General features: G+C 52.5%; 1 protein-coding gene across 1 annotated transcript in view; it reads left to right on the top strand.

The window, feature by feature from the left end:
- The window catches only part of anos1b (anosmin 1b), a 150,361-nt gene that overhangs the window by 111,786 nt on the left and 25,435 nt on the right, over window positions 1-13,140 (top strand). The window contains exon 6 of the mRNA XM_045687921.1: window positions 947-1,076. Coding sequence (XP_045543877.1) covers window positions 947-1,076 — 130 coding nt within the window. The remainder of the gene's footprint in view (window positions 1-946; window positions 1,077-13,140) is intronic.

Below are 13,140 nucleotides of genomic sequence, written 5' to 3'. Positions count from 1 at the left end.
ATCACACTGATGTGATGAAGAATCAAGATGAACTCAACGATTCAATAATGATTCAATGAATCACTCAGAGAAAAGAACTGCTCTTAGCCATGAAGATGTTGTGTGTCACTAGCACCACTTGAAGAACTGAACAGTCTGGATCTCATCCATTGACTGGTGGGAGGGGAAAGTCTATCTGTCAAGTAACTCAGTTCCAATCCAGGTCTCGCTGCAGGTAGAGTGCCTGTCAACACTGCAGTTCTACAGAGATATCTCCCTCTCTTCACAGTCTGAGTGATTCTTAGCTGATGTTGATGTTGTAAATATAATCCAACATCCAGGGGCCTGTTCCAATACTCAGTGGTGTAAAGTACTTAAGTAAAAATACTTTAAAGTACTACTTAAGTCGTTTTTGGGGGTATCTGTACTTTACTTTACTATTTTTATTTTTGACACCTTTTACTTCACTACATTCCTAAAGAAAATAATGTACTTTTTACTCCATATATTTTCCCTGTCAGTCAAAAGTACTCGTTACATTTTGAATGCTTAGCATGACAGGAAAATTGTCTAATTCACACACTTATCAAGAGAACATCCCTGGTCATCCCTACTGTCTCTGATCTGGTGGACTCACTACACACATGCTTAGTTTGTAAATGATGTCTGAGTGTTGGAGTGTGTCCATGGCTATCAGTAAATTAATTGGGTACTTTTTCCACCACTGCCAATACTTTATAAATTCATCCTTATCTTCCTTTCTGATTCCCTTCCTTGTGTTTGATCCAGGGGCCTGTTCTAATACTTTATAAATGCATAATTCCTTCCCTGCTTTCACCTTTTCAATTGTGTTGGATCAGTGATAAGCTTACTCCCAGTAAGGGAGCAGGGTAGGATGCATTTGAAAGGTTTGAACTTGATCAGGGTCAATATGGGGTAATATTATCTGACCTCTAACCCCCTGTAGACGATGGAGGACCGAGCGGTGCTGAAGGACATCCGTCCCCACAGGTGGTACCAGTTTAGGGTGAGCGCTGTCAACAGCCAGGGCACCCGCGGCTTCACCACCCCCAGCAAACACTTCTTCTCAACCAGAGGTAAGAGCACTACATCGGCACCTTTCAACAGACTCGTTCTGGTCACCAAGTCATCTTCACTAAGTTTTAACAAGATGAACGTCTTTGTCACAGAGTGTGAGCACTGCAGCTCCACTATGACCGTTTTCAATGATCTATTCAAAAGTCCTTATCTCAGTGTAATTCTGTTACAATGTGTACACACACACACACACACACACACACACACACACACACACACACACACACACACACACACACACACACACACACACACACGAGCACGCACATAAACCCACTCAATACTCAGTCTCTGTGTGATCTGGCTTGCGCTGCCTGTCAGATGTTTTACGTGTTCTGAAGCGTTAGAGAGAGATGTTCTGTTCTGGCAGAAATAAACCCTTTCCACAGCTGCAGTAAACAAATGTTTCCGAGCCAGGAGGAGGTTGTCTGTCCCTCTTGGCTGTCCTCTACACAGAATATGAGATGTCAGCCCAGGTCAGCAGACAGGAACAACTTTATTTAATTTATTTATTCAGAGATGAATCCATCTACTCTCTCCGATGTTTTGGAGGACAGGGCGCTCCCGACCGCTGTGAGGTGTGTGTGTGTGTGTGTGTGTGTGTGTGTGTGTGTGTGTGTGTGTGTGTGTGTGTGTGTGTGTGTGTGTGTGTGTAATGTATAAGTGGGTATCAGCACACACATGCCAATCAGCACACACTCAAACGTATGAGTGCGGATTGTCATGTGTTAAATCCACGCCCATTCTCCCGCTGAAGGAGCCCAAAAATATAATGGTTAGCAGACTGAGGTAATGGGAATCCAATGCCAGGAATGGCTCCAGCCAAAGTAATTTATTTTAGGAATTACCCGCATTTGGTGTGAGTTCATGAGGCGGAAAGAAAAATATGCTATCTGGGCTGAGCTGGCCGACAGTGTCCTTGGTTGGTGGGCCAACAGTGTCCTTGGTTGATGGGCCGACAGTGTCCTTGGTTGGTGGGCTGACAGTGTCCTTGGTTGGTGGGCCGACAGTGTCCTTGGTTGGTGGGCCGACAGTGTCCTTGGTTGGTGGGCCGACAGTGTCCTTGGTTGGTGGGCCGACAGTGTCCTTGGTTGGTGGGCCGACAGTGTCCTTGGCTGGGCTGGCCAGACAGTGTCCTTGGCCGGTGGGCAGACGGTGTCCTTGGCCGGTGGGCAGACAGTGTCCTTGGCTGTGGCCGACAGTGTCCTTGGTTGATGGCCGACAGTGTCCTTGGTTGATGGCCGACAGTGTCCTTGGCTGGTGGGCCGACAGTGTCCTTGGCTGGGCTGGCCGACAGTGTCCTTGGCCAGTGGGCCGACAGTGTCCTTGGCCGGTGGCCGACAGTGTCCTTGGCTGGTGGCCGACAGTGTCCTTGGCTGTGTCCGACAGTGTTCTTGGCTGGTGGCCTACAGTGTCCTTGCCTGGCGGGCCGACATTGTCCTTGACTGATGGGCCAACAGTGACCTTGGCTGGGCTAGCCGACGGTGTCCTTGGCTGGGCTGGCTGACGGTGTCCTTGGCTGGCCGACAGTGGCCTTGGCTGGGCTGGCCCGACAGTGGCCTTGGCTGGTGGACCGACAGTGTCCTTGGCTGGTGGACCGACATAGTCCTTGGCTGGTGGACCGACATAGTCCTTGGCTAGTGGCCGACAGTGTCCTTGGCTAGTGGCCGACAGTGTCCTTGGCTAGTGGCCGACAGTGTCCTTGGCTAGTGGCCGACAGTGTCCTTGGTTGGTGGGCCGACAGTGTCCTTGGTTGGTGGGCCGACAGTGTCCTTGGTTGGTGGGCCGACAGTGTCCTTGGTTGGTGGGCCGACAGTGTCCTTGGTTGGTGGGCCGACAGTGTCCTTGGCTGGGCTGGCCAACAGTGTCCTTGGCCGGTGGCCAGACAGTGTCCTTGGCCGGTGGGCAGACAGTGTCCTTGGCCGGTGGGCAGACAGTGTCCTTGGCCGGTGGGCAGACAGTGTCCTTGGCTGTGGCCGACAGTGTCCTTGGCTAGTGGCCGACAGTGTCCTTGGCTAGTGGCCGACAGTGTCCTTGGCTAGTGGCCGACAGTGTCCTTGGTTGGTGGGCCGACAGTGTCCTTGGTTGGTGGGCCGACAGTGTCCTTGGTTGGTGGGCCGACAGTGTCCTTGGTTGGTGGGCCGACAGTGTCCTTGGTTGGTGGGCCGACAGTGTCCTTGGCTGGGCTGGCCAACAGTGTCCTTGGCCGGTGGCCAGACAGTGTCCTTGGCCGGTGGCCAGACAGTGTCCTTGGCCGGTGGGCAGACAGTGTCCTTGGCCGGTGGGCAGACAGTGTCCTTGGCCGGTGGGCAGACAGTGTCCTTGGCTGTGGCCGACAGTGTCCTTGGTTGATGGCCGACAGTGTCCTTGGTTGATGGCCGACAGTGTCCTTGGCTGGTGGGCCGACAGTGTCCTTGGCTGGTGGGCCGACAGTGTCCTTGGCTGGGCTGGCCGACAGTGTCCTTGGCCAGTGGGCCGACAGTGTCCTTGGCCAGTGGGCCGACAGTGTCCTTGGCCGGTGGCCGACAGTGTCCTTGGCTGTGTCCAACAGTGTTCTTGGCTGGTGGCCTACAGTGTCCTTGCCTGGCGGGCCGACATTGTCCTTGACTGATGGGCCAACAGTGACCTTGGCTGGGCTAGCCGACGGTGTCCTTGGCTGGGCTGGCTGACGGTGTCCTTGGCTGGCCGACAGTGGCCTTGGCTGGGCTGGCCCGACAGTGGCCTTGGCTGGTGGACCGACAGTGTCCTTGGCTGGTGGACCGACATAGTCCTTGGCTGGTGGACCGACATAGTCCTTGGCTAGTGGCCGACAGTGTCCTTGGCTAGTGGCCGACAGTGTCCTTGGCTAGTGGCCGACAGTGTCCTTGGCTAGTGGCCGACAGTGTCCTTGGCTAGTGGCCGACAGTGTCCTTGCCTAGTGGCCGACAGTGTCCTTGCCTGGTGGGCCGATAGTGTCCTTGGCTGGTGGGCCGATAGTGTCCTTCGGCTGGTGGGCCGATAGTGTCCTTCGCTGGTGGGCCGACAGTGGCCTTTGCTGGGCTGGCCGACAGCATCCTTGGCTGGGCTGGCCGACAGCGTCCTTGGCTAAGCTGGCCAAAATTGTCCTTGGCTGGGTTGGCCGACAGTGTCCTTGGCTGGGTTGGCTGACAGTGTCCTTGGCTGGGTTGGCTGACAGTGTCCTTGGCTGTTGAACCGACAGTGTCCTTGGCTGTTGAACCGACAGTGTCCTTGGCTGGTGGCCTACAGTATCCTTGGCTGGTAGGTCGACAGTGTCCTTGGCTGGTAGGTCGACAGTGTCCTTGGCTGGTAGGTCGACAGTGTCCTTGGCTGGGCTGGCCTAAAGTTTCCTTGGCTGGGCTGGCCTAAAGTGTCCTTGGCTGGGCTGGCCTAAAGTGTCCTTGGCTGGGCTGGCCTAAAGTGTCCTTGGCTGAGCTGGCCGACAGTGTCCTTGGCTGGTGGACCGACAGTGTCCTTGGCTGGTGGACCGACAGTATCCTTGCCTGGTGGGACGACAGTGTCCTTGGCTGGGCTGGCCGACAGTGTCCTTGGCTGGGCTGGCCGACAGTGTCCTTGGCTGGTGGGCCGACAGTGTCCTTGGCTGGTGGACCGACAGTGTCCTTGGCTGGCGGGCCAAATGTGTCCTTGGCTGGCGGGCCAGCCAGCGTCCTTGGCTGCGACCTTGGCTGGGCTGGCCGAAATTGTCTTTGGCTGGGCTGGCCGACAGTGTCCTTGGCTGTTGGACCGACAGTGTCCTTGGCTGGTGGCCGACAGTATCCTTGGCTGGTGGCCGACAGTATCCTTGGCTGGTGGCCGACAGTATCCTTGGCTGGTAGGTCGACAGCGTCCTTGGCTGGTAGGTCGACAGCGTCCTTGGCTGTTGGGCCGATAGCGTCCTTGGCTGGGCTGGCCGACAGTGTCCTTGGCTGGGCTGGCCGACAGTGTCCTTGGCTGGGCTGGCCTAAAGTGTCCTTGGCTGGGCTGGCCGACAGTGTCCTTGGCTGGGCTGGCCGACAGTGTCCTTGGCTGGGCTGGCCGACAGTGTCCTTGGCTGAGCTGGCCGACAGTGTCCTTGGCTGAGCTGGCCGACAGTATCCTTGGCTGAGCTGGCCGACAGTGTCCTTGGCTGGGCTGGCCCGACAGTGGCCTTGGCTGGTGGACCGACAGTGTCCTTGGCTGGTGGACCGACATAGTCCTTGGCTGGTGGACCGACATAGTCCTTGGCTAGTGGCCGACAGTGTCCTTGGCTAGTGGCCGACAGTGTCCTTGGCTAGTGGCCGACAGTGTCCTTGGCTAGTGGCCGACAGTGTCCTTGGTTGGTGGGCCGACAGTGTCCTTGGTTGGTGGGCCGACAGTGTCCTTGGTTGGTGGGCCGACAGTGTCCTTGGTTGGTGGGCCGACAGTGTCCTTGGTTGGTGGGCCGACAGTGTCCTTGGCTGGGCTGGCCAACAGTGTCCTTGGCCGGTGGCCAGACAGTGTCCTTGGCCGGTGGGCAGACAGTGTCCTTGGCCGGTGGGCAGACAGTGTCCTTGGCTGGTGGGCAGACAGTGTCCTTGGCTGTGGCCGACAGTGTCCTTGGCTAGTGGCCGACAGTGTCCTTGGCTAGTGGCCGACAGTGTCCTTGGCTAGTGGCCGACAGTGTCCTTGGTTGGTGGGCCGACAGTGTCCTTGGTTGGTGGGCCGACAGTGTCCTTGGTTGGTGGGCCGACAGTGTCCTTGGTTGGTGGGCCGACAGTGTCCTTGGTTGGTGGGCCGACAGTGTCCTTGGCTGGGCTGGCCAACAGTGTCCTTGGCCGGTGGCCAGACAGTGTCCTTGGCCGGTGGCCAGACAGTGTCCTTGGCCGGTGGGCAGACAGTGTCCTTGGCCGGTGGGCAGACAGTGTCCTTGGCCGGTGGGCAGACAGTGTCCTTGGCTGTGGCCGACAGTGTCCTTGGTTGATGGCCGACAGTGTCCTTGGTTGATGGCCGACAGTGTCCTTGGCTGGTGGGCCGACAGTGTCCTTGGCTGGTGGGCCGACAGTGTCCTTGGCTGGGCTGGCCGACAGTGTCCTTGGCCAGTGGGCCGACAGTGTCCTTGGCCAGTGGGCCGACAGTGTCCTTGGCCGGTGGCCGACAGTGTCCTTGGCTGTGTCCAACAGTGTTCTTGGCTGGTGGCCTACAGTGTCCTTGCCTGGCGGGCCGACATTGTCCTTGACTGATGGGCCAACAGTGACCTTGGCTGGGCTAGCCGACGGTGTCCTTGGCTGGGCTGGCTGACGGTGTCCTTGGCTGGCCGACAGTGGCCTTGGCTGGGCTGGCCCGACAGTGGCCTTGGCTGGTGGACCGACAGTGTCCTTGGCTGGTGGACCGACATAGTCCTTGGCTGGTGGACCGACATAGTCCTTGGCTAGTGGCCGACAGTGTCCTTGGCTAGTGGCCGACAGTGTCCTTGGCTAGTGGCCGACAGTGTCCTTGGCTAGTGGCCGACAGTGTCCTTGGCTAGTGGCCGACAGTGTCCTTGCCTAGTGGCCGACAGTGTCCTTGCCTGGTGGGCCGATAGTGTCCTTGGCTGGTGGGCCGATAGTGTCCTTCGCTGGTGGGCCGATAGTGTCCTTCGCTGGTGGGCCGACAGTGGCCTTTGCTGGGCTGGCCGACAGCATCCTTGGCTGGGCTGGCCGACAGCGTCCTTGGCTAAGCTGGCCAAAATTGTCCTTGGCTGGGTTGGCCGACAGTGTCCTTGGCTGGGTTGGCTGACAGTGTCCTTGGCTGGGTTGGCTGACAGTGTCCTTGGCTGTTGAACCGACAGTGTCCTTGGCTGTTGAACCGACAGTGTCCTTGGCTGGTGGCCTACAGTATCCTTGGCTGGTAGGTCGACAGTGTCCTTGGCTGGTAGGTCGACAGTGTCCTTGGCTGGTAGGTCGACAGTGTCCTTGGCTGGGCTGGCCTAAAGTTTCCTTGGCTGGGCTGGCCTAAAGTGTCCTTGGCTGGGCTGGCCTAAAGTGTCCTTGGCTGGGCTGGCCTAAAGTGTCCTTGGCTGAGCTGGCCGACAGTGTCCTTGGCTGGTGGACCGACAGTATCCTTGCCTGGTGGGACGACAGTGTCCTTGGCTGGGCTGGCCGACAGTGTCCTTGGCTGGGCTGGCCGACAGTGTCCTTGGCTGGTGGGCCGACAGTGTCCTTGGCTGGTGGACCGACAGTGTCCTTGGCTGGTGGACCGACAGTGTCCTTGGCTGGCGGGCCAAATGTGTCCTTGGCTGGCGGGCCAGCCAGCGTCCTTGGCTGCGACCTTGGCTGGGCTGGCCGAAATTGTCTTTGGCTGGGCTGGCCGACAGTGTCCTTGGCTGTTGGACCGACAGTGTCCTTGGCTGGTGGCCGACAGTATCCTTGGCTGGTGGCCGACAGTATCCTTGGCTGGTGGCCGACAGTATCCTTGGCTGGTAGGTCGACAGCGTCCTTGGCTGGTAGGTCGACAGCGTCCTTGGCTGTTGGGCCGATAGCGTCCTTGGCTGGGCTGGCCGACAGTGTCCTTGGCTGGGCTGGACGACAGTGTCCTTGGCTGGGCTGGCCGACAGTGTCCTTGGCTGGGCTGGCCTAAAGTGTCCTTGGCTGGGCTGGCCGACAGTGTCCTTGGCTGGGCTGGCCGACAGTGTCCTTGGCTGGGCTGGCCGACAGTGTCCTTGGCTGAGCTGGCCGACAGTGTCCTTGGCTGAGCTGGCCGACAGTATCCTTGGCTGAGCTGGCCGACAGTGTCCTTGGCTGGTGGACCGACGGTGTCCTTGGCTGGTGGGCCGACGGTGTCCTTGGCTGGTGGGCCGACAGTGTCCTTGGCTGGTGGGCCGACAGTGTCCTTTGCCGGTGGGCTTAGTGCTATTCGGATGTGTCCCCCACTCAGCATCTTGCTGTGTAGTAGGGCCGGGTAATGTTAGGTTTAAGGCCAATACGTCTTAACCCCTGTGCGGCCTCGGGACGGACATCCAGCGAAAAATCATATCGCCATTAGCATAACAAAATGTAATAAAAAAAATGTTTCAATTTTTTTTTCTCAAATTATATCGTTTTATAGATACACCTCTCCTGAATCGAACCACGTTGTCCGATTTCAAAAAGGCTTTACAGCAAAAGCAAAACATTAGATTATGTTAGAGGAGTATATCGTAAAAGTAGCCACATAGCCATTTTCCGACCAACCACATGCATCACAAATACCCAAAAAACAGCTAAATGCAGCACTAACCTTTGACAATCTTCATCAGATGACACACCTAGGACATCATGTTACACAATACATGCATTCTTTTGTTCGATAAAGTTCATATTTATATATAAAAACAGCATTTTACATCGGTGCGTAACGTTGACTAACTATTTTCCCTCAAATGCATCCGATGAAACAGCGCTACAATTTACTAAATTACTATTCGAAAACATTTTTAAAATGTAATATTGTCATTCTAAGATTTATAGATGAATATCTCTTGAAAGCACCTGTAATGCCAGATTTAAAAATAACTTTACTGGGTAATCACACTTTGCGATAAAAGGGGATGCGATACTCAGAACAATAGGCTAGCAATAGCAATAGGCTAGCCATCTTGGAACAATCGCATATCAAATCTAGTCTTGTATACTATTGTCAATAATCCCTTACCTTTGATTATCTTCATCCTTAGGCACTTCCAGGAATCCCAGGTCCACAACAAATGTATTTTCGTTCGAAAAAGTTCATCCTTTATGTTCCATTAGCTTGTTGTTGTTAGCGCGTTCTGAAGGCTTCACCAAAAGTTCCGACGTGCGCGGGGCTACTCTTTCAACAAAATGCATTTTTTTCTTATTTAGGTTCGTTCAAACATGTCAAACGTTGTATAACATAAATCTGTAGGGCCTTTTTCAACCAGAGCTCCAATAAGATTCGAGGGGGACGATTGCATTGTGTTTCAAAACGTTTCGAAAGGGGAGGGTAACCAGGGGCGCCGGCGTCATAATGGTGATGGCCCTCTCCGTGTGACCACGTTCCACAGCGTGTCATTCTGTCAGTTTTCACAGTAGGAGACTCAAATCACTTTGTAAAGACTGGGGACATCTAGTGGAAGCAATAGGAAGTGCTCAATGAACCATAGCTCACGGTGTGATTAATAGGCAACGTGATGAAGTTGAGTTCGCAATTCAGAATTCCACTTCCTGTTTCGATCTGTCTCGGGGTTTTGACTGCCAAATGAGTTCTGTTATACTCACAGACACCATTCAAACAGTTTTAGAAACTTTAGGGTGTTTTCTATCCACAAGTATTAATTATATGCATATCCTAGCTTCTGAGTTTGAGTAGTAGGCCGTTTAAAATGGGCACGAATTTTTTTCAAAATGCGCTGTGGCGCCCCCTATCCTAGGCGACCGTCAAGAGGTTAACTGCTGTTATTGGCGTGTTTATCCTATCTACCTCATACTGAGAGGAATGGAGGGAGCTATATTGTCACTAAAGTATTGTGTATCCAAACTCCAAACACACAGACATTCTTTTCTACCCTCCTCATAACTAGGCTTCTCTGGTATTGTGAAACAATTGTGTTTTCAGATTACAAAACACTGTTTCTCCATATATCCATACTTAACTGTCAGTCACAGAGACGGGTCCTGACTGCTGTACACAGGGGGGCTTTGTGAAAGATAAACACACACACACACACATACAGACCCTCTCAGCAAGGACAGAACCCTCCTTATTTCTCCTGTCTGTATTGTGTGTCACCACATATTATCCCAGTTAAAAATCAAATGTTGATTAAAGCAGGGCCAGGAAGAATGCCAGGGGTAGAGGTCACAGTGCAGGAAGCCCAGCAGATGAAAGGTACCCTGGGAGGCTGAATAACCCCAGTGACAGCTCCTCTCTGGTGACCTGAGAGAGAAAAGGAGAGAGAGGAAGAGAGAGAGAGGGAGAGCGACGGAGCGAGAGAGACGGCGAGAGAGAGGAAGAGAGAGACGGAGAGAGAGAGAGACGAGAGAGAGGAGGAGAGAGATGAGAGAGAGGAGGAGCGAGACGAGAGAGAGGAGGAGGGAGAGAGATGAGAGAGAGAGGAGAGAGAGAGATGGAGAGAGAGGAGGAGAGGGAGAGATGGAGAGAGAGGAGGAGAGAGAGAAGGGGAGAGATCAGAAGAGAAAGAGGGAGGTAGAGAACGAGAAGAGAGAGAAGGAGAGAGATGGAAAGAGAGAGAGAGAGTAAGAGAGGGAGGGAAGGAGAGAGAGATTGAGAGATGGACAGAGAGAGCCCCCCTAGATGAGCTGGCCCCTTTGTTATGATTGTGCCCCTGAGCAGGACTGACTTCAGTAGGGCAGAGAGACCCTGAGCAGGACTGACTTCAGTAGGGCAGAGAGACCCTGAGCAGGACTGACTTCAGTAGGGCAGAGAGACCCTGAGCAGGACTGACTTCAGTAGGGCAGAGAGACCCTGAGCAGGGCTGACTTCAGTAGGGCAGAGACACCAGGGCTGGGAGACCAGGGCAGGGCTGAGCAGGCCTGACTTCAATAGAGCTGGGAGTGCTTCAGAAGCACTGAGGCAAACTGCTGCTCCAGCTTACCCTATACTACCCTCCCAGGAGTCAGCAGGAACAGTAGTCACTACACGTACGCAAACACACACACACACCAGCTACTCCATATCAAAGCTATATGCGGCTCTAACATGTGGATTAGATAGAACACACAGTCTGGGGTGATGGGAGTCTTCTCTGTACCTGGGAATTGTAGTCTTAATGAGAGACAGAGCTAGAGCTGTAGTTTAATGAGACAGAGGTAGTGTTGAAAGGTTATAGACTCATAATGTAGTCAGACTTTTTGTTGAAACTAATTTACATTTCAGATATGACGTCTAAACAGCCAGCTCCAATTTTCATGCTTTGATTTTCTGAGCCAAAGAGTGGAATGGAATGAAAGTGACTGCTAATATAGCGTAGTCCCCTTAGAGAATTGCTAATGATTAATTTTATGTTCATAGGCTTTTCCTTAAGATAAATCGACACAGATAGGCTTCGATGTGCCATAGGGCGGTGCACAATTGGCCCAGCGTCGTCCGGGTTTGGCCTGGGGTAGGCCGTCATTGTAAATAACCATTTATTCTGAACTGACTTGCCTCGTTAAATAAAGGATACATTTTTTTTTAATGTAAAAAGATGGTAGCCAGTGGTTAGTAACAGTGTTTTATTCCTTGGCTCACTGCTGTCTTGTGGAATGCAGTGCACAGCAGCACCTCATCGCTAGCCATAGAGAACGTGTTGACCTGACTAAATAAAGGTTCTATAAAGACAGAAATCTCATACCTTTCCCCTGGCCTCTTCTGTCCACCACTGCTCTCAATAAAGACAGAAATCTCATACCTTTCCCCTGGCCTCTTCTGTCCACCACTGCTCTCTCCTCTCCTGTGAAGACACACATGCATGGACGCTCACACACCACAGGAAGGGGAACTACACAGATCAAAGTATTAACAGGAAATGGATCCACCTGAAAAGTGACACCCCATGCCCCGTATTTCAGCCATGTCTATTAATCACCACACTACTATTACACAGCTATTACACACACACACACACACACACACACACACACACACACACACACACACACACACACACACACACAGACACAGACAGTTCTCACACACAAACACACACACAGATGTCACACACACACACACACACAAACACACACAGTTGTCACACACACACAAACACACAACCCCTTTCTCAGGCTCAGGTACAGTATATTGCCTCCTTACAAACTCCCTTAAACCTTACAAATGTATTCCCCAAAAGTATTCAGTAAATTCACATTGAAGCATTTTTCTTTCATTTCCAAGTGTTTGGAGGTTTATTTATCTGAGTTCACCTTCCATCTTCGTGGAACATTAGCAGTGAGGAATCTCCTGCCTCAGCAGCACACACAGCTTCCTATCCACACCACACCTTACTGTCTCTGACACACACACACACACCCACGCACACACACACACACACACACACACACACACACACACACACACACACACACACACACACACACACACACACACACACACACACACACACACACACACATTCAGCTTGTATATTATACACTCTTACACCAGACCGTCACACTGTGAATGGACTGGATGTGTTTAGTGTGGAACCTTGCTGAGTTTTGCTGAGCTATTTCAGGGGGCACCTTTTTTTGTGAGTGGAATAAGTGAATGTTAGATTAGAGGACGATGAAGAGTAGTAGGACGATGAAGAGTAGTAGCATATATGTCCGACCTTCAAGAAGACCAAGAACCATGTCGATCAAAGTGCTGGCACTGCATCGCTGCTTCAATAACAAATATAACATTTAGGGGGCAGCAGAGAATTTATTTTCATTGCCGTCTTTTATTTGTAAAAGTACAGTAATCTCTATCTTTTCACAATACCTCTCTTTCACCTCTTCTGTCAAAATATATTTCTCACTAGCTCAGTGAGCTCTCTTTCACCTCTTCTGTCAAAATATATTTCTCACTAGCTCAGTGACCTCTCTTTCACCTCTTCTGTCAAAATATATTTCTCACTAGCTCAGTGACCTCTCTACCTCTTCTGTTGTGATATAGCTCACTAGCTCAGTGACCTCTCTTTCACCTCTTCTGTTGTGATATAGCTCACTAGCTCAGTGACCTCTCTACCTCTTCTGTTGTGATATAGCTCACTAGCTCAGTGACCTCTCCACCTCTTCTGTTGTGATATACTACACTACCTCAGTGACCTCTCTACCTCTTCTGTTGTGATATAGCTCACTAGCTCAGTGACCTCTCTACCTCTTCTGTTGTGATATAGCTCACTAGCTCAGTGACCTCTCCACCTCTTCTGTTGTGATATACTACACTACCTCAGTGACCTCTCTACCTCTTCTGTTGTGATATAGCTCACTAGCTCAGTGACCTCTCTACCTCTTCTGTTGTGATATAGCTCACTAGCTCAGTGACCTCTCTACCTCTTCTGTTGTGATATAGCTCACTAGCTCAGTGACCTCTCTACCTCTTCTGTTGTGATATACCTCACTAGCTCAGTGACCTCTCTACCTCTTCTGTTGT

The sequence above is a fragment of the Salmo salar genome, chromosome ssa10, assembly GCF_905237065.1.
Source record: "Salmo salar chromosome ssa10, Ssal_v3.1, whole genome shotgun sequence".
NCBI lineage: Eukaryota > Metazoa > Chordata > Actinopteri > Salmoniformes > Salmonidae > Salmo > Salmo salar.
This window is presented reverse-complemented; position numbering and strand designations above follow the sequence as displayed.